At 40.1% G+C, this 27,161-nt stretch overlaps 1 protein-coding gene across 2 annotated transcripts in view; it reads left to right on the top strand.

The window, feature by feature from the left end:
• Positions 1-27,161, top strand: part of brinp1 (bone morphogenetic protein/retinoic acid inducible neural-specific 1) — a 133,496-nt gene that overhangs the window by 14,444 nt on the left and 91,891 nt on the right. Inside the window, exon 2 of one of the 2 annotated variants that reach the window (XM_054757633.1) lies at positions 19,317-19,584. In XM_054757633.1, coding sequence (XP_054613608.1) covers positions 19,367-19,584 — 218 coding nt within the window. In that variant the 5' untranslated portion in view covers positions 19,317-19,366. Of the gene's footprint in view, positions 1-19,316; positions 19,585-27,161 lie in introns of those variants that run through there. The other variant, XM_054757632.1, reaches the window with a different exon arrangement.

The following is a 27,161-nucleotide window of genomic DNA, read 5'->3' as shown; positions in this document are numbered from 1 at the left end:
ACTTTATTCCAACGATATTAGAACTTCTTCCCCAACCTAAAACTCCAAAGATTCCAACTTTATTTTCTTTGTTTCTCATATTAAAACAAAACAACCTATGCTTTTTTTTTTATATTTCAACTCTATGCTACTAAAATTAACTTTTACCTCATAATATTACAAAAGTATTATTTAAAAAAAAAATCTCGTTAGACTACAACATTTTTCTCTTAATATTTTGACTTTATTCTCGGAAAATTATAGCTCTTTTTTTCCCCATTTCTGCTCCTGTTGTTATTGTTAATTATTTAAAGTACTACTTCTTGTAAATTTTCATCTTTTAATTATGACTTTAATCCCATAATATTTCGACTTTATTATTGTAACATAACATTAAACATTTTTTGCTACCTATATTTTAAAAAAAATTAAAATTTTATTCGTTGTGTTAGTTTGAGAAACAAACTTCAACTTATGCTATTTTTTTCCTCGTAACATTACGACGTTATTGTGTCATATTATTTTTTTTCTCCTAATATTTTGACTTTATTCTTGTAAAATGACTGCTGATTTGTTTTGGACACCCATGTTGTAAGCTCATAGAAAATATGTTTAGTGAAAAGCTGTAATAATAGTCAGGGCGGGAATTCGAAGCAGGAAAAAAAACTGGGAAGAAATTGTTATTTCTGAAATGTACAACTCATATCCAGTATAACAACTTACTGCTTTAACGTAACAATAATTTGTGAGCGCACGAGAAAGTGGAAAGGAGAACGTAGCTCTTTTCCACCAATTATTAACAAGTATATTGCACAACACAGCATGAACAGAACCGATGTTGTACTAGCAGTAGGGAGCAAACTACTCAGCCAGTGTTCACACTGTTGCGCTCATTTTTAAACAACAGTGTGGCGAGTGTAACATGCATGCGTTTCACGCCAACAGCTGAGTAGCGCAACTGGTTTAAAGTGCACGCAGAGGTCGGTAAAGTTGTTGGATGCGGACCACTCATGATGCTTCAAATGCAACTACGGCCATTTTGTGGAGTTACCAGATGTTTGTCAGTTGGCTTTTGTAGACCATGCACCTGACGGCAGTAGAAGACTTGTTGGTTTATTGATTTTACAGGATTGTATTTCAAATTCAATCATGTTTTATCATTGGAAGAACCTGACTGAAATAACTCATTACGACAAAAATACATGAATTCAGAAAAATGCATTTAGGAAAAAAAACATTCTCATAAATACAAACATTGAATTACATTGAATGAAAACATTCTGAGTTGAAGGTTAACCTTTTTATTGCTACAATTGACATTTTTAAGGGGTTTTATAAAACCTCTTTTTAATTTGTTTAGCTCAAGGCTACACTGTTTATTTCGTTTTATTTACAACACAATACGTTGCTTGATGCGATCAGATTTGCGTCATAGTTCCCCGTGCACCCCTAACCTAAATATGTTCTGGTCGGCTCCAAGTTTTGGTTGACTTCTGAGGCAGAGATGTTTACTTGAACTCCAACTTGTACAACTTTTGAGAAGTTCAACATTGGAGAATCCATTGCACGCATCTGTCATGTATGTATGCAATTCTATTTCTATTCTTGTGAGACATCCAGCGAACTGTGTAATTCGTTTGCAGAATGATAGCGGCGAGCGGCGGAAATGAGTTCAAGCTTTTCCAGTTTACTTAAAGGTAGCTTTAATATAAATAATGCTTCAGAACAGTCTTGAAAGGCACTGGGATGGAACGGCAATACATTTGTCAAAAGCTGCCTTCAGTCAAGCATTTCACGGCTCGTCGACTTTTGCGAAAATTTGTCCGAAGGCAGCCTGGGAAAAACCACATTGTCATGCGGTTTTATCTTGGCGCTTGGATGTGTCGTTTTCACGTGGCTGCTATGACTCGCTCAGAAGGAAAGAGTGCAAGAGAAATGCTGGAGTATGGGGGAATAAAACGGCAAGCCCTGTGGCAAAAGCCCCTGAGCTCCGACGCATAAAAAAGGCGGCAGCTTCTCGGGGTGTGGGGGGAGGGCAAACCGGAATTTGAAAGGCAGAAGGTCAACAGCAGTCTATTTTCAATCTAACGTGTAGGAAATGTGCGCAGGCTGGCTGCTATAAGCCACATCAAAGGTGTGTTTTTTGCAAAGGATAACCTCCCAGGAAGGGTTATCTACCTCTTGTTGCCTTTACATATACAATACATCTATGCACTCTAGATCTGTGTGCATCCCCACTATACAGGAAGCCCTCTGTATCTTCTCAAAGGCTCAATGGAGTGCACATTTGTAGTCCTCATTGAAACTGACACGCCAGATGGTTTGTTCTCCAATACCATCTGGAAAAGAGACAAGAAACTGCTCGGGAAAAAATGCCGTGCAAGTGTATTTGTCTATCACATCCATTAGCGGTCAAGTAGAAACGTAAAGTACAGACAAGCAGCCGGTGTCTCTTTCTATACAGTTACAGTCCAACGTTTTGAAGCACTTTATCATGTAATTGAATGAGGGTGTCTACAAATGTTTGTACAGGATGCAAAGGTGTAAAAGTAGTCATGAATTAGTCAAGTTGCGATGAAACTGCGATGGCGATGTACCTTTGTATTCCCTCGTTTATCGCGGTGAATTGGTTCCGCACTCGACTGCGATAAGGGAATTTCCGTGGAGTAGGATTCCTTATTTATAAATGGGATATTTTCATAGTTATGGCATGGAAAACCTGCCAAGAAATATATTTTTTTACATTATTCGAGCCCTCTCGACATGAAATAACCCAATACTATATATAATCACAGAAAATGACCCATTGAAAGGACAATGCACTTTCATAAAAATGTTGCCCATCATCCACAGTCGTTATGTGAGACATGAACACACATCTCTTTTGTGTGTTCTAAAGATACAAAAACAGCTAAAAAGATGCAGCTAAGAATGCATGTAATGCATTCCGTATTCCGCCTATAAAGACTTCTGAAAAAACACCCAAAAGCGCCAACAACGCTCCATTTCCGTACTTGTATAATGTGACATGCATATTAACCAAGCTAAAGCGACATTGTTCTTATTATTATTAATATTGTTACGCCGTTCGAACGACGTTAATGGCGTTTCGACACCTTGCCACATCACACCAGCTAGTTTCTAGCTGGCTCGCGACAAGCTTCACCACACACTTACCCGCAGCACGTCAGCGCCGCGCTACATGTTGGAGCTGCTGCTGCTATATTTTTGTTTTGGAGTCTGGAAAAGTTCATGCGAGGTGTAGGCGTTCGTTTCTATGTTGCTACGTGAAATCAATGCGCACAGGAAGGAAGCTCCGGTAATGCTTAAAAGGAAAATCATGAATATCATGAATGTACCTGCTACTACATGGTCACAGCATGTATATAAAGCCAGAAAACCTTATTGGAGGTTTTTGGATGTGTTTTAATAGCGTCTTTGGAGGCAGCATTGGTGTGTCCCATTACTTGCGGTAATGAGCTGTTTCTATTATACATTATATTGTGTGTCGCAGTAAATGTGTTCTGTGTGGAGGACAGGAAGTGACATCAGGGGTTCAGAGTTGAGTTTTAGCTTGTCATGGGTTACGGCCACAACAGTAGCCCGGGTTTTACTATTATAAATGATAGCACAGGCTATTGTTATGTTGCTATTGTTCCTGTTGTGAGATAATTTAAACCTGCAATAAATATGTTCCGCCGATCAAGTCTGGTGCTTGTCTCACCAAAGAATTACGGACACCTCGTGACCAATGTGAATACTACATTCACAATTTGAATGCGTCTTCTTAATGCCTTATATTTCTACTTTAGTTCATGTAGCCATTTTTATGCTTGAGCATGCTTAATTTAGAGAAAATATATGTACAATTTGCCTCAATATGCATTTTTTGACGAATAATGGGCCCTATTCAACCGCACACCAGCATGATTTATTACTTAATATATGTTAGCGTGAAGCCGCAAATTCGAATCGCAATGTGGCGAGGGACGACTGTAAGGTCAAAATTTGTTGCGCAATTAAGTTGTTTTATCGCTTGAGTCCCCGTCCCTTCTTGGTGGTTTAGGTAAATAAAACCCCCACTCAAGTGGTTTGAATAATTTATAACCGTTTTTTGGCACTTTCTTGTGTCATTTCCCGCTAAAACATATCCATTCAACAAATAACAAGTGACTCAATATTATTGTGCAAGCAACTAGCACCCTAACAAGATGCCACACATGCAGTATACATTCTCCGCTGTCTCTCCAAGTTAGCCACAATGTCCTGACAGACACTTTCATTTTATAATTCACTTCTGTTCACCACTCAAGGCTGTTTCGTCGAAATCTCAAAAGAAGGAAAAACATGACCTGTGTATGTAATTAGATCATCACAACTCACTCATTTACAAGTCGACTCCTTCCATTTAGTGGGGGCTGTAAATGGAGAGTGTGTGCTTGCAGGGAAATCAATGCAGCATACCATTAAAATGTCTTTTTTTCACGAGCTAAAGGTGGATTCTGTGTACTGTATGTCATGAATGAAATGATGTTTTCACCTAGCAGTCTTGTTTAGTCAGCATCGTTGGGGGTTTTGGTCTTCTTGGCTAGGCGCCACTAAATATTGATGTATTTCCTTTGTCAAAAGCTGGTAATATTTGCAGTATTTGGTCTTTTGGGGTTCCATGCGTGCAGAGCAGGTCATGTAAAAAACTGGTCCAATATATCTGTCAACACATCTTTGCTAGAAATATTGCCGTTTGTCCATTGGTTGACGAATGACAAGAACACAATGATTTCATTGTTGAGTACAACTTCTGTTGTGGTGGTGTTGTGGATTTAGATCAGCGGTCTCAAACCCGTGGCCCGCGGGCCATTTGCGGCCCACCAAATCGTATCTTGCGGCCCGTGACTGGACATCAAAGAGTAGTGTAACTGCAGCCCGCAACATCCGGGCAAGCTCAGTGTCACTTCCATACTTCCAGGGGCAAGTAAACACCAACACTGAACTAACAGTGGTGGTATCACATGGATGTATTGTGAACTGTATCGTACCGTGAGTACCCTGAGATTCCCAGCCCTACTCCCAATACTTGATGCAGCCCAGCCTCACCCAGATTCTACCTCCACTGGCCCCCCAGCGAAATTGAGTTTGAGACCCCTGATTTAGATAAACCAATCTGTTCACGCAGAAAATGTGCAGAAAATTGACTGTATTCATCCGAATGCAAGGCGACCCTGAACATACGATGAAGACTCTTTTCAAGACCTAGTTTCGGAAAAGCTTTTTTCAAGGTATCATCTTAAAGCATGTGTTCAATATAATTGAAATAACATAGCTGCTCAGAAGTTGTTTTCATGACACCGCTTCATTGATCGCCAACTTGCGAACAACGTTTGAGTAGATTTGGGTATCATATACATATTATTCGATACCAAATTGCCAAAATTGTTACTTTTGAAACAGTGCCGGTGCTTAAACGGTACTCGGACTGATACGTAAAAAAAGGAAAACGTAACAATTTTGTCCAAAAACAATGCCTTTTTATTCTTTTACGGATGTGATACTTGACACACAAGTCTGGCAATGTTAAACTACCATTACAATGTTTGCTAGTTAATCCTACACACGCAAGTCAAGTATTAATTGTTAGGGTAACAACCTGCTTGTGTTGTAATTTTAACGTTCAGAATTCCGGTGTTCATGAATACACCTTGCCTATAGTGTCATTGGTCGATAGTGAGGAAGTGTTGTCGTGTGCCTCTGTCGGGACGCTACAAGATTGTACCTGCGCAATACCACCTTCAAACACTTGCTGCAAGTGGCTTAGTTTGCATTCATTTAGCACTGAAATGAGCCACCAGTAGATACTTATTTTTTTTGGTCTGGCTACTCCTGTTTACGTCGACACCAGCGCTGTAAGTCGTAATTTCTAACTTAATAACTCTAAGATTATGAGGAAAAATAACATCATTTTAGTAGCATAGATCAAATATTAATGAAAAAAATAATTAAAAGTCGTAATATTATGAGAAACAAAAATAAAGTTGTCATTTTTGGAAAATTTGCATCCAGAACAAGTTATAATGTTACAAGGATAAAGTCAAAATATTATGGGAATAAAGTCAGAATTACGAGAAGAAAATTTACAAGAACAAAGTTGAAATATGGAAAATAAAAAAAAAAAATGGGAAAAACCAAAAAATTTTATGAGGAAAAAGTAAAAATATTAAGAGAAAAATGTTGTAATCTAACAGAAAAAAACTTAAGGAAAAATTTAATTTTACTAGCATAAAGTTGAAGTATTAAGAATTGTTTTTATTGAAAAACAAATAAAAATAACAGGAAAAATGGGGAAAGAAGAGCAAAGACCATAGTTCATACTAATAATACACTTTGTCACCTATATTACAAAGCTGAGATGCATGCGTTGGTTTATAAAATATCAGCGTGGCCCTTGCATTCTTTCATTTTTCACGATGTGGCACAAGGTGCAAAAAGTACCCCGGGTACACGGCATTTTGATTATTAGCAGTGGTAATCATCAAGTCAATCATTAAAGGATAAAACTAACATGTACATAGTGTATAACAATATTGCCTGTCACAATAACGTCACCTTCAAGCGCTAACCGACATATTGCGGGTCAATGCGGCCCTTACCGGGAATGAATGTGAGGAAATCAAAATGCGACTTTTCGCAGACAAAGCTTGTCGTCTTCTTGCAATAGAGAGCCACATGCCAAAAAGAAAGAACACCAAATGTTGGCTGTCCTTCCTTGTTGTCATTTGTTTACTGTGTGGCCTTCCAAAATGTTCCTCCAAGTCATTGGCCGGGTACCCTATGATGTCACATTATTCACACATATGACTTAGCTATTTCCTTCGCGCGTTGGAAGCGTTTACCATTCCAGACTGTGCAGACGTGGGCATCTCGGCACTTGGCACACAATACTTTACTCGTGTGATCGGGATTGCGTCTGGCACATAACAAAACACCCTAACAATATTGATATTGGTGCAGGGCGCTGACACGAGGCACGCATAACACGGCACCGTTTCACTTTGCAGTTCTTAATCTGAAAGGAATTGAGCTGAAGGAAAAAAAAAAAAAAAGAAAACGAAGAAGAAACCATCTGGTCTGTGTCTCGGCAGATTTAACAGACTTATGGAACCCACTGAGTGTCTTGCTTGTTCTTCTGATTTCCTCCCATTTCGCAAATGTATGACTTTGAATTAGGAACAGTGGGTGCAGGCGGACACCGGCTTAACACTTCATTTCCTCTGCTGCTGTCCGCTCGCATCGGGAACTCTCGCCAGAGTTTGGTCATTAGAAATTTGTCAATTGGAAAGTAAACAGAAAATTGGGAAGAAATGAGGTCAGGAGATTCAGGGATGGCACCTCATCAGAGCGAGTACAGAAATAACTGGCTGCAGCTGGACAAAAAGCTCCCTTGCACATTATGCGACTGGTCGCGTCCCTCGAGAGGGCAGCAGCTGTTCTCCATTTCTGTCAGAGCGCCTTTATCGCTCCTTTTTTATTACATATGCTTCTTTGTGATATATGAACATCTGTCGGTAAAAAGTGGGAATCGGAAGGGATGAGTTGGAGAGTGGGCGGCCGGGGGGGGGCGGGGACATGATCCCGTTCAAGCTCCATTTTCCATGCGGGCAGATAAAACCTCGGGATGAGAAAATGAGTTGTATTTATTTCTTTCCCTCTCGGATGCTGAAATAGGATGAGCAAAACATCGCCTCCAGCCTGATAAGGTGATGCTTTTTCTTTAGCATATGCCTCGCCACACTTCTAGTCGCAATCTTCACAGTTGCCTCGCAACACTTTCATCACGCACAACAAGACGACACCCGTAGTGAGATGTGAATAAATTATTACACAAGCAAGGGTGGCAGATCAGTCACAGTGGGAAGATTCCAGGAAGTGCTATATAATTCTTGGGGTAATAACAATGAGAAGTATTAATGGGAGATGAAGTGAGCCTGTCTACTGGACTGTTTAATGCTTGTTGGAAGTATTTACTTAATGCAGATAAACACTGGCGTGCACTAGCGATAGATAAATAAAAACATATTGCTTTCAGTTTCATTTCAAGCCAAGTGGTGCACTCACAGTTTTGCCTCAGTTGCTTCAATGTGTGATTCATCAGCCATCGATTCTGCACAGTTCATCCATTCACTACTGATTAATCAATTAAATCGTATTATGTCTATTCCTGATTTACACAACCAAAAAGGTTAAAAACTCTACATAAGAATTAATCCCGCCCTTTCTCCATTCAAATAATTAGCTTCCTTATTAGCATAAGGATATACAATAACTAGTTCTGTTTAAAAATAAGAATTAGCAGTATTCTGTTTGACAATATGGTATACATCTATTTTAAATATATTTATTATAATACAATCCATTTTTAGATGTAACATGTATTTATATATTTCATGTGAAAGAACCAACCATTTAGGTTAGTTAGGTTTGGCTCGTCATTCCAGGAAACCAATATAAGTTATCCTATTCTCTATCATTTATAGAGTAAATATTTATTATTCTTTATAAATGATGCTGATGTTACGTGCTGTGTAGGTTTGGACCCCAGATGCAGAGACGTGAGGCCGAAAAACAGTTGTAGTCCCTTTCATGAGAGTCACAACAAAGCCAACAAAGAGGAAGCGGCAGACACCGGCTGAGCTGGCAGGGAAACAAACTGGGCATACTAGTAGAAGAGGCGACAACCATTAAATATCCAAAGAACCGGCGTCTCCCAGCTACAAATAAAAAGTAGGTTTTAAGTAGCCAGGCAGCCAGTCAGCAGCAGGGGCCCCCAGTTGTCCCGAGCGAGGACCTATAAAAGCAGAGACATGCAGTAGGGGCAAACGGGAAACATAACAGCTAAATCAAATAAAATATGACCCAACAGCCACTGTCACTCGTTGCTAGGCAGAATTTGTCAATTATTATTACATTATTACAACTATTTGTGCGAATAGAAGAAAAAAAATACAGCAGCTTTAAAGACCACACCTCTTATTATTGTTTTTCAGACATGTACTGATATCCTCCTTTTCCCCCTCCCTGCTTATGATGTCCCCTTGGCAAACACCTTTTAGGTCAGTGGAAAGTGTACAGTGGATAACATCACTTGACATTTACATGCAAGAGCACGGAGGAACCTGCACAGCGAGCGGTGTCACTGACATCCTCCCAGCGACTCAGAATCATGTCGGGGTGGGGGTGCTCTTCTCGCTGCATTACAGGTTCCACTAAGGAAAGGGAACTCACTCGGGTACGTTGGTGTTTAATCATGTACAGAATTATTCCGGCACAACAGATGAGCACGATCTGTCGGGGGGTGGCCCACGGAGGCTCCTCTCTGAATGCCTTTTTGGAGAGGAAGGTGAGAAAGACGACATATTCAAAACGAAAGCCTGTGAGGTAAAAGTAAGAAAAACAGTCAGCGGTTTCTCATCAATAAAACCGCAGGGTAATTAGAGAAAGCACTTGAAAGCCAATTTGAGAGTTGACAAACGATCAATCTTCATCTGTAAGGCAGTCACAGTCGCATTAAGTGGCTAGTGGTGCCAGATCCGGTGACAAATGGACCGCCTATTCTTGCTTGAAGAAAAGCTAAGAGGGCTACTCAAACCTAGCATGACAGGAGCATGGATCCTGCAGTGCTTCTTTCCGAACGAGCTCTGGGCGAGAGGGTACACCCTGGACTGGTCGGCAGCCAATCGCAGGGCACATATAGACAAACAGCCATTCAAATCAACCGGAAATAAAAAATTAAAACATGACAATGCTGCGGATTCCCTCACGAAGAAAATGAATTGTTTTTTTTTTATTCCGTGCCGTGTTTCATAGCTGTCGGATGGTCTCGCACTGTCTCTGGAACCTTATTAATTAGTTTGCTTTATGATAGAGACGGTCCCTGCTTTAAAACCAGCTCATAAACCGCCTCCGCGTTTTTGTGGTTCATACTAGGCAACTATCATATAAACCTCACCGCGCTGCATTCACGACCAAACATAACTGCCGACACCCCCGCCTCCTCTTTTTACCCGGCTCGCATTGATCCCTCCCGTAGCAAAATGGATTTGGACACAATAATTCAGCAGCCAGGTAAATTGGAATAACTCCGACCATTAGTGAATGAGTTTGCTGTTTAAAATCAGCCATTGATCTCCTCGCTGGGCTGATTGGTTGCCGACCAGCCGGTGAATTTAATTATCAAGTGAGCTGCTTGCTCAGCCACGTTTTCTGAAGGTCAGGGCTTTTTTGTGTGTGAGAGACTGCAAGGTAAGGCGCGGGGGGATGGGATGGTGGGGTAAGAATCCACTACAAATGAAGTTAGCTACGGCCGGTCCTCTCGTTCCTCTGTTGCTTCCTGGCAATTGCAAGTGGCAGACCATTACCACGCCTTTCCACACTGTAATAATCATTCCCAGAATTCAGATTTAGATGCTACCCCGCTCTTCTCATTTGGTCATTCCCCCTGAGAGGTGACACATTGACGTTCCACCAAAGAGCTAATGTTTTTTTTTTTTTGGTTTCTGGAGCTGTCTTTCTACCAGGTGGTAGAGTTCAGTTCGATTCACTGCACAACAGATTAATAAACACTTATCAGGCTTGCCCAAAGAAAGGGTGCTGCAAAGTATTCTTTTCAGGGTTAGCACTCAAATTAGTCTTGTCCCTTTCGGAAAGTACTCCTAAGCTCAATTTGTTATGTGGACAAAAGACACCAGAAAGTCGCTGAAGTATCTTCCAGTCAATCCTCTCCACCAGCACGGGCGATACTAAAGAGCTTTCATAGGACCATTGTGTTGTTTTCAAAGTCATCCATTTTCTGCACACTGGGGTAGATCAGATTCCGTATCAGTATCTGGTTTCGATACCACCGTAATTCACAGCTCAGAAATTGCTATTACCACCTGCGAACATTACCCATCATGAAGCACCGCTGTGCTTTAATGTTCTCAGCTTGTTGTTGTCGGCAAACATAGCTAGAAGAATATTAGCAAACCGAGCCAAAAGAGTATCAGTGAACATAGCTGTCTCCACACATGCACTGCAGCTGTCCTCCTCACTTGCGCCGCCTAACTCATTCACGGCCACAAAAACAGTTGGACGTCTACACGACACGAAACTTCCGAGTCGCTACAGTATCATACTTGCCTATAGAGAGGAGTTTATTACAGCCTGTCGCGACCCGCAAGTTAAGAAGTTAAGATTCCTGTGTTTTCCGACTGTCTGTGAAGCCGTGAACGCGCTTGTGTGTGTCTGCGGCAATGCATGTGTGGAGGACGTTATGTTTGCTGATATTCTTTTGGCATGGTTGCATATTAAAGCAAGCGGAGCACTGGTATCGGAATTGTATCGGTATCGTCTGATATCGGGTCAGACGTGAAAAAATGAGACTCGAAAAGGAACTTTTTGACCCGTTTTAGGATGTTGGCAAAATATTTCCGGGTGTGTTTTTGTTGTGTAAACATACATCGACAAGTAAATTGCCGGTTTGAAGCCCACCTAAGAAATTAGCCTTTAAATAGATAACTCATAACTTTTTCACATGAATGTGTTTGTGGCGCCCCCAGTGGGTTGTGCTGGAAAACATGCTAGCATACATGTAATACAGATATCCCTACTGTTGTATAGTCATTAGAAAAACATACTTTTGTGCAGTTAGTTGCTACGTTCTGTTCCGTTCCACTGCAAAGATGGTTTGCTTGACGGTGGCCGTGCTTGTCACACGTGCTTGTCCGTCCCCAAAAGGCATGGACCACATTTTGTGGTGATTTGGCCAGTCACCTTAAAGTTACAGTGGATTTATTTTTGCACAGCTCATTGAGCTGTGTGAGAAATTTCAAGTCAGTCCAACTTACGGGAGGTGCAACTTTTAATAGTTTAACAGCAGCGCCACAACGTGGTGCATTTGTCAGGAAAATAATAGCACTGGCAACACAGTAGCTGTGCATGTTCATCCTTTCATCCTTTCATCCAGCAGTTCAGGAGTAGAAGAGTTAGCTTAGCTACAGATAAATCCATGTGTGGTGTCCTCTTTTTTTTTTCGCATGACTATATTATGGTTTGTGTTTTTTTTTGTGCGTTTTGATTACGCAACAGTTTAACCAATTTTTGGTGCCGATTGTGATAAATCTGCGGTTCCAGGATTCTTCCACACTTGTGAACATTTCTTTCAGTTTTTCAATAATAATAAATGCATCTTTAGTACATTTTAGACATGCAGGGTGAAAGGTATATGGTCTGCGCTCTACTGGGTAGCCTTTACATTTCAATGGAAGTGTTAGTTGAAAAAAAAATACATACAGCATATTAATAATAATGGTGAGCAGATGCACACACACACACACACACACACACACACACACACACACAGGCGATACAAACTCCCTGGAGTCTACCTGTCCTCCCCAACAAAAGACTGCAGTGTACATTGATCTTTTGCCTGCCTGGTATTTTAGAATTCAAATAGGGAGAACAAGCCTCCCTATTCTTATGAACTTTTTAGAATAAAGAGGGACACTTAGAGGCGAGCACAGGGGAGATAGGATTGATTGACAAAGCCCGTGACGGGACCAGAATGGAAATTGAATCTCCTTGAATGAACCTGAATGGAGGAGTCGCCGCCGCATGAATAAGGCTGTTTTAAGAAGGGGATGGAGGAAACAAGCTTCCCTTGTCCTGTCTTGTTGATTTCCTGAAGCAGACATCCTCCCGCTTTTTTTTTTTTTTTTCCCCAAGCGAAAACGTGCTCCACTCCATGTCTCTTCTTCTTATTCTTCTTCTTGGTTTCACTAATCCACTCTGCAAATAGCTGTAATCTGCAAACAATACATGATGGCCATTATTTAGAATATGCTGCCAGGCTGTTTTGCAAATCAAATCTGGCCTCGGGATGCAAACAAAAAATACAAAACATCAGAAAATCTCCCTTTACACACTAGTCGATCGATCAATATTTACTGCAGCATGCTTGATTGAGTCGACAATGTTTTATTTACTCATACAGGCTCTTTGAAATGGTGAAGGTGTTTGTGGCTGGATATGCTAATCCTATACTTTATTTTTGTGTAGTATGTTTCTCGAATAGGGCACCTAATGGTTGATTGTTTGTGTCTTGAGGCAATTAAGGCAAAATGAGTGCACTACTGGTTGCAGCCAGCAGAGGCATTGTTGCTTTTTTGCCTGCGTTTTCTGTCCAGAAGAACCCCGTGGCCCCAGCTATGCTGTTGATTACATATTTAACTGTTAAAATGATTGTTGCAAAAAGGAGTATTGCTTGAATATCAGTGTAGAAAAACAGTTTCCTATTTCTTAATTTCCGCACTCTACAATTACAGTAAAATAATAGGTAATCGATCATATTTTTAGACGAGCGAGGCAATTTGTGACATTTTGGGCAAAGATACACCGCTAAAGTTGCCAAAAATTGTACTGTATAAATAAATATATTTAAATGAATAACTTTCAAGTTAAAGTGTGTGGTATTATTGCCATAAAGCCAGGTAAAGTAGAAAATGATCGCGCTACTTCTAACTTATGCCAAGGGCTTATTGTGATTCCCAACCTGTCACGGCACACTAATGTACCGCGGTGCCGTGGTTGGGAATCACTATCCTAAGGTCCTTCGAGTGTTAAGGCTAATCTTTGTTCACTTACTTCTGTCAGTGACATATAGTGCTATAGTGCTAGCGTCCACTTAATGTACATAATTAACCTGTGTATCGCCTTTTGCCATTCATACAGCATTTTGCTTTGGTGGTGCGTAAGGTTTTTCCCTCATGGAAAATATGTGCCTTGACTCAATAAAGGTTGAGAAACACTGCCTTTGGGACCAAACGTGTACGACACTTGCAGGTACACATTCTGCTTATTTGATTTGTCAGACGTCGGGCTAATTGAACTTGGAAACTTGGACGGGATTTGTTTATTGTTGTGATTTTCCATTTCAAGGTGTACAGAATGAAAGATTTGCATGTATGCGTACATTCTTTACCCTCAGGACCGATTTGGTCCCATTTTGTGGTTCTAACCACAAACTTTAGATATATTCAAAAGTGAAAATGTTTACATATTCTATTGTATTACACTTGTGAGAGGAACCTAAAATATATATTTGGATAAACTCTCACTGATTATGCATCAAAATCACTGTTGTTACAAATTACTGACCTAGTAGTTGCAAACATTGCATATTTGTTCCCATTCCCATCTTATGACAAAAGCAATTTTAAAAAAAAATCACATTTGTATTGCATTACAAATGAGAGGGACTCTTACAGGGAGTTAAGGGTACAAATTGTAACATTATTCAGTGTATTAGGTCGTCATTTTTACCATGGTAAAATGAGTGGTTAATTTGTCTTTCCATTTACTTTTAACAAAGTTTTTTTGGTTGGCACCCCGGAGCAGATTGTGTTTGCCCCGTGTTTGACAGCAAACCTCCTTTTTAACCCCCTGTGACATGTACGCGCTAACGGTGATACAATGTAAACCATGCAATTTTCATATCGACTTTGCAACACAAAATGTCACACTTCATGACTGCGGTCTTTTTCGACATCACCTTCGACTGAATGCGATCACTTTGATAACTAAGCTGAGTAATCCGAACCTGCGACGCTTTTTTGTCACAGTGGCTTGACCTTTTGAAATGTATGCAGCTTCTCACCTGGAAAATAGAATTTCTTATTCCATTAATAGGGTTTCCCAGTTCTTGCCAAGTTATGGGTTTGTGCTTTGAATATATTTTTAAAGCATCTTGCAGCCTCTTACACTTTGATCCGTATTTATAGATGCAGCTTTCGGTGAGAGATGGCCTCCATCTCATTGTTAAAGCCCCCATTGTGTAGTTATCCAAATGATTAGGTTGTCCTTTGGCTGGCATTGAATGCCTGCTTATACAGTATATGACAATGATTCTCCAATAAAACACTATTTGGAGCCAATATGGCATACTTAGTGCTGGACTGGTGCCCTTAGTGTACTTCAAAACCTCCATAAGTAACACTCAGGAAACACTCTAAGCTTTGGTCCAGGGATCGGAAATGCCATTCACGTAATACTTTCCACATATTTAGATTTATATATGGTTGTTTTCTACAATATTCTCCATTTATTTACATTCATATACAGTATTGATTTTTACAACAAAGACCTCAGAGTATTTAATGTTTTTGGAAAAAATAAGTAATATTTGATATTTTTTGTAAAACACAAACATATTCTAATATAAAAAAAGGAAAAATTTGTAGAAATTTGAAAAATAACCATAAAATCCAGAAAAAGAGTAACATTTGTTGTTTTTCTACAAAAAAATTATATATATACACACTAATAAATCTTAATTATTGTTATTCAGAAATACAAAAAAAATTCATGTAATTTAACCCACAGAAAGAACAAAAGTCATATATGTTGTTTTTCCAAATAGTCAAAAAGCTTGTTCGTTGGTTTTCCAAAAAACAACAACAAAAAATCCCATAATATTACATCACGTAAGGAGCGAAGCATCAATGACTGGTGGTCCCCAGCTGATGACCCGCTTAGGCCCATAGGTGTCACACCTGAAGAAAAGGCACTGGTGGAGGTGCGCCAGGTAAAAATGCAGAGCAGGCAGTCCAACAGTCTGTACAATTAAGATTATTGTTATTTTTAGTTTAGTATTTATATAATCACAGTGACATTTTTGTTTTGCCAAAACATTGAATATATTCCTAAAAAACAAATTAAAGTCGAAATAGTGGACACACTTATGAATTCTATGAAGATTACAAAAATACACCCTTTTACTAAAATAACATGCTATGTTCTGATTCCTCCCCTTTCTAAAAATGGCTCTGGTTTCCTGTTAGACGGTTGTCCTCAGTGGACCCTGTGTTCTGCTCACTAAACTATCCTTACAGGAAGCAACCGTTCACACCTATTTGTCTACATTGAATGTATTTGGTGTGAATATTAAAAAGAAAGGCTGACTAGCTGGTGCTTGTTTTTATATTTGTGGTGCTTTTATACCAGAGTCCTTTTTTTACCAGGGAGTAAAGTGAGGTTTAAGGTGTCACACTGTTCAAATATCAGCAGAAAACGTAGCATGGGATGGACACCATTTCACGCCAGTAGGAGGTATAAAGATCTTAATTCACCAACAGAATCGTGCCTGTGGAAATAAGAAGTGAGGATTTGCCCTCATCCTGTGGCCATTTGAATGTAAATGTACTCACTGTGGGAGGTTCGAAGTGAGGTGGGGATTCAAGAGAGGGATGATGCGCTAGGTAGCTAAAATGTCGAAGCCTTTGGGTCGACCACAGGACTGACTTTTTTTCACGCTCGGGAATCTGTCACGCACTAACTTCAGGGTACATGTTCAGGGTGTTGGAAGTTGTGCCAGGATTAGAATTGGTATAATCTGTATAATACATATTCTCAAGGGCATATGATGGTAAACGGTGGTGGTACAGATGATGTAATGCACGACAGCGTGCGATGTTTTCACTTCCTGTGCTTATAACGTACAGTATGTCATGTCAAAAATGTAACAAGGAAACAAATGGCGGCTTGGAAGTACAAACCGTGGCTCCAAGGGGTTTACTAGCCGATGAACAATCAAGCCACCGTGCTAAAGGGCTGGTCATCCAGCAGCATCGTTTCCGTGATGAAATCACAGATCAATTTAACCCTTGGTTTGTTTCTGGCAAACGTTTTTGCACTTTTCCAACGCACAAGCCCCGGGCGTCTTCACGGTGCTGGCATTTCAGGTGGCTTATAAATTTTGATGTGTTGAAGCTCAATGTTTTTTTTTTTCCCCCCTCATCGCAGAATGTTTGAAGAGCATTTGGGAAAATGTTTTCCTCTGAAACGGTGAGAAGCCCCACACGATCGACGCCATGTTTGTATGCAAGTGAGCTCTGAACAGGAGCACTTGACTTGTTCACGCTAACCACCTACAGCACAGTACGGGTAATGTCGCCTCATTGGAGGGAGCTTTTTTTTTTATGCTACTGGGGTTTATCGATATGACATAATTCCTCATATCGGATCAATAATTATCACACCCCCCACATACAATACAAAATCTGAATACTGGAAAACAATCTGTTTTCCTAATTACACCATACATGCTGCAATGATATCAATGTACAGTAGTACTGTAATTTGACCACAATGAGACAAAACAATCAATCTTTTAATTGCGCCAGTGATATTTAGCGTTAGGTATCGCACTGTTCATCATCTATTTAGTAGGACCAGATTAGGCCCATTACATTTTAGTCTGCTCTTTTATGATATTATTGTCTAATAAAGCATGAAATGGGAAAGATTTCATACAGTCACACTTGATAGCACTCTGTTGGCTGCCCCACGGCCAGGGGGCAAAGTCTATGAATGCAATTACTGCTGATATATTTTTTTTTCTTATCGTTAACAAAGTGGCTTAATTTAACTTCTGAGAGAAAATTATTGGGAGGGGGAGTCGACACAATGAGGACATGTAGTATTTTAATGTACGACTCGCAAAATTTTGTTAACATTGTGCTTACTTTTGTCCGCTAAGCAGGATGTGAGGTTGGTAAATTATGTATTGCACTGCGGTGTGGCGTGAACACGCTGAGGAATAATCTTTATGCTGTTGTAGTCGCGGTGTTGTTCAGGTGAAATGAAACCTCAATGTAGTCATTGTTTAGATTTGTTTTTAGGTCAGTTTGTACAGCCTCAAAGGCTTGGCGTCTAAATAATTCATAGAAACAAGCTCATGTTTGCTATTATAATGACTTGATAGTGTGTGGAGGGAGGTCATATACTGTAGCGATGCAGGCTGTGTATGGCTGCTCTGTTGGAACCAGGGAAGTGGAAAAAGTCGGATGCAATTGAAAGATTCCCTGCCAGGGATGTGTGATAACATTTTAGGACGTATTTCTTATTTCGTATGTGCAAGAAAACATGTGATATCACATTTCTTGCGCTTTAAAAGGTCCCATATTACAGTCGCCCCTCGCTACATCACGGTTCAAACATCGCTCCCTCGCTCTCACGTTTATTCAAAAATTAATTAATTAAATATCTCTTTTGTGGTTGACTCTGGCCCATTATTAGCCAAAAAAATATTGAAAGACAGTTTATATGTGGCGATCTGGTCACTAGGCATCAGTAATGACACAAAACACTGACATGACATTAAATTACCTTAAAGGGAGAGTTCAGATTTTTTGACATGAACTTGTATGACATCCCCATCAGCAGTGTACTACACCCACAGTGACTTTAACACTGCATATAGTCAGCCACGGCATGTCCGGAATGAAAGAGTGAAAACAAGTTTTGCCATTCAGTGTGGAAGTGGTACGTTTTTGGCGTCTTCCTTTGTCCTTCTTACCAACTCCATTTGAAACCCTTTCTTAAGTTTAGAACAAATAAATTGGAGGTTAGTATTTGGGCTAGCTCAATGCTAATTTACATTGAAAATCCATATATTTGCTAGCAGTTATCATTAGCAATTTTTCATGGTCATTTCAAACACCTCCTAATATGACAATTAAATAGATAACTCAGCTGCACATTCCACTTTAACAGCTGATATACTGCATAAAATACTCACAGCAAAGGCTTTCTAAGGTTCAACAAGAGGCAGGTATGGCACATTCAACATCTTAATGGCAATTGACTACAAACAAACATTGGTCTGCTTCTATGACAGCGGGTTTCAAATAGCACTACGGAGTGTTGTCGCCACCTATAGGAGTGTTAATCGACGAAACCCCGCTGAATAACAATCTGCTTCAGAATCAAAGTGCAAGATTACCCACCCGTTCACAAGGACTGTTTTAAGACGTGTGGTGAAGCTTGCTTTTTCACAAAGCTGTCCTCCCTGAAGTGGTGGGCTTACATACAGGGCAGGCTCATCTACATTGGGGCGGGTCAGAGGTCATGAAACCAGAACTTCAACATCAGCCGTTTGAGTGCTTCACTTCTCAAAAGTGGAGCAAAAGAATTGAGGGAGATGGTAGATTTTTCTCACATTTGGCGCTAATAAATAGGCTGTAGGGACATTCTGTTTATTACTGTTTTTACATTTTTGCACAGTATGCAAGTTTACGAGTCAAAATTAATTGGTTATTTGCCAGTTGGGTTGCTGTCGCGTCACAACGACACTGCACCCGCTTGGAACACTAAATGAACAGCATCACAGGCAAAAACAAACAAAACAGACTATCGGGCGCTTGCATCCTGACGTGTTCCTTTATCTATGCTACAATTAATCTCTTGTTTGGTCTCTTTTTCCATCCCATCCTCCTTCCCTCCTTTTGTCTTCTTCTCTTTCCCATCAGGTCTCCGCATAATGGAGCGAGAATGAACAGAGAGCGGCTGAAAAAAAAGCATGAACTGGAGGTTTATTGAGGTCATCTGCTTCCTGTTTATATGGGACCATATAACAGTTCAGTCTTCCCGCCAGGACCCGTTGGCCACTGAGCAACATGTCGCCAAGCAGTATGACTGGCTCATCTCTGACCGCGGACCGTTCCACCACTCTCGCAGTTATCTGTCCTTTGTGGATAGATTCCGCCAAGGATTCACGACCAGATATAAAATTTATAGGTGAGTACGCGTCTTCTTTTTTGGAGATGTTGCATAAAGCTGCACAACGTTTAGTGCATTTTTCACCTACCGAGTAGGCATTTTTTATTATCACTCCTAGAAATGGATAAATCTGTTTATTATGAAGCAAATTTTAAAATATTCCAACTAGCATTCACGAGAAAAAGAAAGTAGCTTTATCACAGCAAAAGGCCTCCATAAATAGAGGGCATTTAATACAGTAGCATTTTTTTTTCCTAATAGCACTTAAGTCCATGGCACTCTGCAACATTTCATTGCCTCTCACGCACCTACTCACACCCACATTCAGGCACGGATGGCGGCGTTGCAGGGTGGGAAGCAGCTTCATCAGGAGCTCTTGCACAAGGACACTTAGACGTGTCGCAGGAGGCGGGATCAAGCAATTACTAAATGTGGCCACTCTTCTCAGCCAAGCTGCCCCGAGGAAAAATACATCCTGGATTTAGATGTTGTGTTCATTTGCTGAGTCAACTACGAGGAGTGTCAGGGCAACAGGGGAAAAAAAACATTACGAGAATAAACTTATTTAGTTATTTCTCAAGTAAACCTCAAAAGTCCCGATGAAAAGTAAAACCAAAAGTCCAGAGACGAGCAGCTGCCCTCATTCATCAGAGACCACATATAATTTTCTCAAAAAATATATTTGTTAATAAATCATGCTGTTTTGTGGTTGAATATGTTCTATTATTAGTCAACAAATATGAATATTTGAAGCTCTAACAACAAAATGTATTTATTTTTGCCTAAATTAAGCATTTTCAAGCATAAAAATGGCTGAATGAACTAAAATACAAGTATAAGACATTCAGAAGACGCATTCAAAGACGTTGTGAATATCAAGTATGTAATATTGTACACTGGTCACTAGGTGTTAGTAATGTTACTGTAATGTTCGGTGAGGCACACGAGCGCCATATTTGATCGTTCAAACAACAGGCTTTTATTGCAGATTCTCAATAATCCCGAACAGAAAAATCCCTAATGAATACACGGACTATTGTTGTGTAGCCCATGGCAAGCTGGAACTCAACTCTGAACCCGCAACATCACTTCCTGTCCGGCGGCCACTCAACTCCGCTAGAGAACACATTTATAGCAACACACGATCTCATTTATGTCTTAAATGGGTTATTTGCTCTTATTATGTCTACTATACTGCTTAATATGGGTGTAAAGGTGACTATAGGGTTGTTATTTCATGTCTGGGGGGGGCTCTAATAATATTTTAAATATTCTATTTATAAATGAGGAATCCTACTTTGGGGAAATTCACTCATCACGGTCAGGTCAGGGACCAATTAATCGCAGTAAAGGAGGGATCACTGTATTAAAGCACATGCAGAAGTAGATAAATGGCTGCTTATGAACAACTTTTTTTAACTTTAATTTCAATAATTTGGAGTGCATAGGAAAGTGGAAGGGAAACCATACAGTAGTTCCATCTGACCACCTGGTGATGTATTAAAAAGTATATTGCACAACACCGAAGCAACAGAACCAATGTTGCAATAGCGGTAAGGAGCAAACTGCTTTCCACTCTCATGCACTTCAAATTTCAGAATTAAGTTGTTATTTCTAATGAGTTTTCACATATTGGAAATACCAGCCTCTCTCCAAATATGGCATGCTTCCAATTACCTCCCTTCGCACAGTACAGTGTTTTCCACTTTGCATGCCTAATGCAGGGTAGATACAGTAGTCCATGCTGTCTTATAATGAGATTCAGTTTTCCCCACACACTGCTGCAAACTCACAATTGCAGGAACAAAGAAAATCCTGAGTCAGAGTATAAAAATCAACTCGCTCGCCACATTGCTTTGACTGTTCTCCATCTGAGTTTGTTCTGTCTCGCTTCTCGGTGTCTCTTGGAAAGTCGCCTCACTCGCTCGGCTCCCCTCCGGGTTCCATACCTCAGTATTGTCACATGAACAGTAAACAAGACATTTGCATAATATGTACCTCGACTGGAGTGGGGTGTTGCACACAGGACGTGATTCTCAGAGGCAAGACTTGTGAAGCCCGACACAGTGCAGAGTGCTGTAGTGGTCTATTAAAACGTACAGTGTGTTTGCATGTGGGGACACGCTGAGAATGCTGCTCCGCCATGGTGTTGTCTTCCCCTCCGAACAATCCATGCGTACATTTAAAGAAAGGTTTGATGGATTTTCACATCAGTCAAACCAAAACAGAATTAAGTGCCTTGATCAAAGAAATGTGCTTCCCTCATTAATTCGGTATCAAAAAAAGGATGTCCGATAATGGATCTGGAATCATTTGCATATTTCTCCTTCGGACTGTAAATACAGTGGAACCTCTGTTAACGTCTGTTTTTTTGTTTAATGTTGAAAATTCATGCCACACTTTTGCCTCGGTTTGTGTGCATTCGCTGGTTAGCATACGATATGGTACGAGTCTTGTTGTGTTTTTAACAGTCCGTAGTTTTTCTTCAGAAAACGTCCTTCGTTGTTAGCATCCTATTAGCGACCTAACAAACGAGTAAATGGAACCAGAAATCAGCTACATTACATCATCAGTCTGTGATGTTATCAGAGATACACTTTATTCGTCTCTCAATCAGCGGTTGACACTCAAAAATGTTAACACAAAACATAAAAAACATAATTCTAAATGCATATAAATGACGAATAGAAAGTCTAAATGAGCATTTAAGTTTACTTCACTGACTTAAGTAACTGTTCCCAAAGACAAAACGTGGCAGCAAGATCAACCACCACCACCTTCCCATTTTCCCATGAGTTATTTCTTGAATTCAATAGTGTTCCTCACCTTCTTTATCAAAATAATGGCAACTATCTTTGGCTCCATTTTGCTTTATTGAATTCCAGAAATAACTCATGGCAAAACGGGAAGATGGTGGTGGCTGATCTCGCTGCCACATTGTGTCTTTGGGAACGGTAATGTCAAGAATCACATCTTCAATGAAGATAAATAACTTTAAATTCATGGTATTGATTATATGTAGTATGCAATTCAAATTGTTTTCTGCATGTCAGACTAATTGTAAAACTACAAAAACCTGTTTTGTGGTAACATTTTTGGCTCTCTGGAATGGATTCATTGGATTTACATGATTTCTTATGGGAAAAATTGATTCGGTTAGCGTCTGTTTCGGTTAGAGTCTGGAACAAACTAATGACGCTAACCGTTGCTCTACTGTACATTACATATGGATGAAATCATACAAATACAAATGTATTAAACATTTGCTGAAATTGATTTCAAAGTACATTTTCCAAACAAAATACTTTCCCAGTTACATGTAAGTGGAAGACAAATATTAGAAGCTGTCTGATTGCAAGTGAGGTCACAAAAACAAGCATAGACGATAATCTCTGTGGCAATGCCCGGGCATGGCTGCTTTTCTTTCTTGTGCTTTTGCATTGTATCTTCTCGTAACAAGTTTAATTTTTTTCATAAATATTTGGAAATAAAAGTAAGTTAACCTGTCCTATATAACAATACACATTTACCGTTTGAGATTTGATTGTTTACAAGTGGTTCTAATTGGTGTAATCATAATAATACTACTTGGATGCACAATAGCATTAATGTGAATGCTACAGTGGAACCTTGTTTAACGTCATTAATCTGTTCCAGAAGGTCCGACCAAACCCAAAACAAACTTCTTCCTCAAAGAAATAATGCAAATCCAATTAATCCGTTCCGGATGAACTGGTACAAATGGACTGGTGGTCGGGTCTATTTGGGTTTTCAAGTTGAAGTACTAGTATGTCATGTTCAATGATCGCCACATGGTCAAGCAGAGAGGCAAGGAAATCAGCGACATCAGCTGGTGTAGTGTTTTGGTGGAATGAAACCACACGATCGCCCCGGCGCGCTCTCTCCTCTAAGCGGCAATGAGCGCTGAATAGCTTTGTAAATTTCCCAGGGGACGTTGTCAGCCTTGGCGACTTAGCGGTAGGAAAGTGGTCAAATCAGATTTGCAGAGCGACACAAAACTCTTTTTTTTTTTAGTTCTCTTATCGCGGACAATTACCCCCGAGGCACGCCGCACGGACAATGCCAGCTTGATCGTTGACAAACAAATCTGGCCCATCGTTAATAAACGCGGGCCTGGCGCCTAATACAGAGGATGAACAGCGCTTTAGGAGGTGGCAGCCTCTTGTCTCGTCCTCTGAAAAGGTCAGTGCCGCTTGAAGGGAACGGATGCGCCACGAGGAACCAATTATTCTCTCCGTCTAGACTTAAGTGTTTTCAAAAAAACATGTTGACTTGAAGTAATCATCAACACTGCACTCGCCGTTGATTGTAATCTTCAAGCCGCTTGCTTTAGAACATTCATGCGGGACAAAAAAATAAAGTCGCGCATTGGATGCGTATCAGTGCAGTTAGCGCTTCAAATTCGGTGGCGATGTTGTGCTCACACTAGCACTGCTCATTCTCTTGGTTGTACTCCATTATAGCCTCCAATGTCTTTCATATGATTCTCTGTTAGGTCTTTGTTTGCTCTATCTCAGGTACTTGTGAAAATCCAATATAAATGCAAATCCGGTGACCATTAATGCATTTTAAAGGCCTGAAAAACGCCATTGTACTGTAACCAAAGACGCAAGGTGGAGGATGTTATTTAGAATGACAAATATTGATGAAAATGCACAGCTCTTGATTGATCGGCCTTTGAACAGGCGCCTGTCATATCCGCTAAATATGCCAGTTCTGTCATGACCCGCAAAAGAGAGAAAAAAAAAAAAAAAAAAATCAGATCTAAAATAAAGCACAGAGAGTCTTGTTTGCTCTAAAAGCACATGACATACATACCACTGGCAGGGGTACACTCATTTAAAATAGGGCTGTTGCATATTTCACGACACCATTTGTCATCCATCCATTTTCTCTGCCGCTTATCCTCATTAGGGTCGCGGGGGGTATGCTGCAGCGTATCCCAGCTGACTTTGGGCGAGAGGCGGGGTACACCCTGGACTGGTCGCCAGCCAATTGCAGGGCACGTACTTATCACAATGCTAAATTACTGAATGGAATTTGCTTGCACATACACAAGTGGCAATGGTAATTATGTTTAATGAATTTTATTTTTCCCTTTCTTTAATTTTCTTTATACTCAAATGTTAGCACTGGATACCAGAATCATGTGGGAGTACTTCAATAGTAAAATATGAACTTGAATATTATTTTCAAACATTTGAGATTAAGCAATATTAACATTGTTTAATGAAAAAATAAACATGACTCATGATCTTTCCACCCACATGGCCTGATATTTGCCTCATTATGCAAAAAAAAAAAAATACAAATTTTTGAGCAATTAAAAAAATCAATTTGTAAAATAGATGACTTTTAAGCTAGATATCCGTTTGATAGTCATTAAAGACTGATGAAGGTTTTACATTTAAATTCCAATTTATTTTAATGTAATTAAAATTACAATACAAGTACAAATTTAAATGTAAATGATAATATTACATTTAAATTAAATACAATTGAATACATTTAAATGAAATTGAATTAAATTAAACTAAATTAAATGAAATGTGTGGAGTTTGCATGTGTGGAGTTTGCATGTTCTCCCCGTGCTTGCGTGGGTTTTCTCCGTGTACTCCGGTTTCCTCCCACATTCCACAAACATGCATGTTAGGTTAAATGGCGACTCTAAAATTGTGAACGTGAGTGTGAATGGTTGTCTATATGTGCCCTGCGATTGGCTGGCCAATCGAGTGTACCCCGCCTCTCGCCCGACCTCAGCTAGGATAGGCTCCAGCATACCCGCGACCTTAGTGAGGATAAGCGACATAGAAGATGGATGGATAAATAAATGTAATTAAACAATAATTGTCCATAGAACCCATTTATGAGCACCAATATATGCAAAAACGAGAACAGGCGCTCAAATGATTGCTTTTGAAGTTCCGGCTTGTCAAGAGAAAAACCTCCTTCCTTATGGAGATGATACCAACTCTGACCCGCCCCTAGCTTGATGAACATGCATTTTGTTTGGATTATTGCATTCACGCATGACCAAACCAACCATACCAGCAGAGCAAAGCACTAGCATTCCTTTAAACCGAACCAAACATGGCAAGTGTGAACTTACCCTTAATTAACTTGTGGATCACTACGACAATCAAAAAAAAACACAGAGCCGGTGGCGCCCAATTACCACAAATCGTCAGTCAAAGTGTTAAGCTGCTCGTTTGCACATCGTTTGCTCCAAGCGAGTCGCCGCACGCGACATTATCAGCGTTGACATGTCATGACACTGTGGAGACGCACTTTTACACAAATTGGCCTCTTCTTGGTGATGCTTGTATTGTACACAGATTCCAGCTAGTTGCATTTGTAATGTGTTGTCTCCCTTCCTGATGAAGTGTGTCATGACACGTGTGACCGTATAAGACCATTATGCACTAATGAACATTTCTTTGGCAATATTAATTATTCCTAATCAGTCCACAGACAACCACTTGATCAGCACTAAGCCTCAAATGAACAATCCGCGCTTCTCATTTGCATATGCAAACAATCCTATGCCCTAATTCTTACTTTTTAATCACGCAGATGGTATTTTTTTATTTCCTTTGCTCTCTTTTTTTATGTCTAAATCACTTTTTTTTTTTTTTGTTTTAAGTGAAACAAGGTGCAACTTTTGTCTTACTCGGGTCACGCATTAGCCGGGATGAGCCATCTATAATTGGATGGAGCACAGCAAGGCGGATTTGATAGAATCTGCATGTTAGCTGTGGCCATGTTTAATTCAGCAGGCCGCAGCCACTGTAGCCAAAGGAAGAGGACGTGGCAAGGTAACAGGAAGTCCGGAGGGATGAAACAGACTGAGGAATTAGGAGGAATGGTGACACAGGATGGGTCTGCGGGGCCATTAGGCAGCAAGACAGGAAGGTGCTAAAAGTACAAAAATGTATATGTAAGTGCTGGAGACATGAAAGCGGGTCTAGTGTGTTTTAGTGGCACTGAGGTCACGCTCATTGTGAGGAAGAGGCCGGTTCAAAGCCGGAGAGGCTTTGTTTGACTCACTGAGCACACCTCCACACACATACAAGTACAAACAGCATCTTTGTTATTAAAGCTGTCATCTGGAAGATCATATTTACTAGCTTGCGTAACGGGTTTAGTCATGTACAACCATTTATAACTGCACACATTTTTTTTTATAGCAGTAGAGACAAGCGAGGAGGTTATTTAATACAATAATGGATTCATACAACATACTGATATAAAACCTTCCTATTATAGAACTTTCCAAAGTCTCCAACAGCCCACATTGCATCTGTTCTATCTACAAAACAATATCAACCCAAGCTCAAGTCCAGTCCACCCGGAGAAAGCTTCGACTCGCTTGGGGGAAGGAGTCATTTGGTGCCAACATTCGGTCTGCAGAGCCGAATATAAGACGTCAAAACGAGCAAAATGTATGCTCTCGCCGTCGTTTTGACTTACCACAGGTGTTTCGTTTATTCACCTTGTGTGTGTTGCTCCAGTAGGTTCGATGTGTCTGTTTCCACTGCAGATGCGTTGGCAGCTCTCCGATTTGCACACGCATT

Source organism: Dunckerocampus dactyliophorus, chromosome 17 (genome assembly GCF_027744805.1).
Source record: "Dunckerocampus dactyliophorus isolate RoL2022-P2 chromosome 17, RoL_Ddac_1.1, whole genome shotgun sequence".
NCBI lineage: Eukaryota > Metazoa > Chordata > Actinopteri > Syngnathiformes > Syngnathidae > Dunckerocampus > Dunckerocampus dactyliophorus.
Note: the sequence above shows the minus strand (reverse complement) of the source record. Positions and strands in the feature narration are given on the sequence as shown.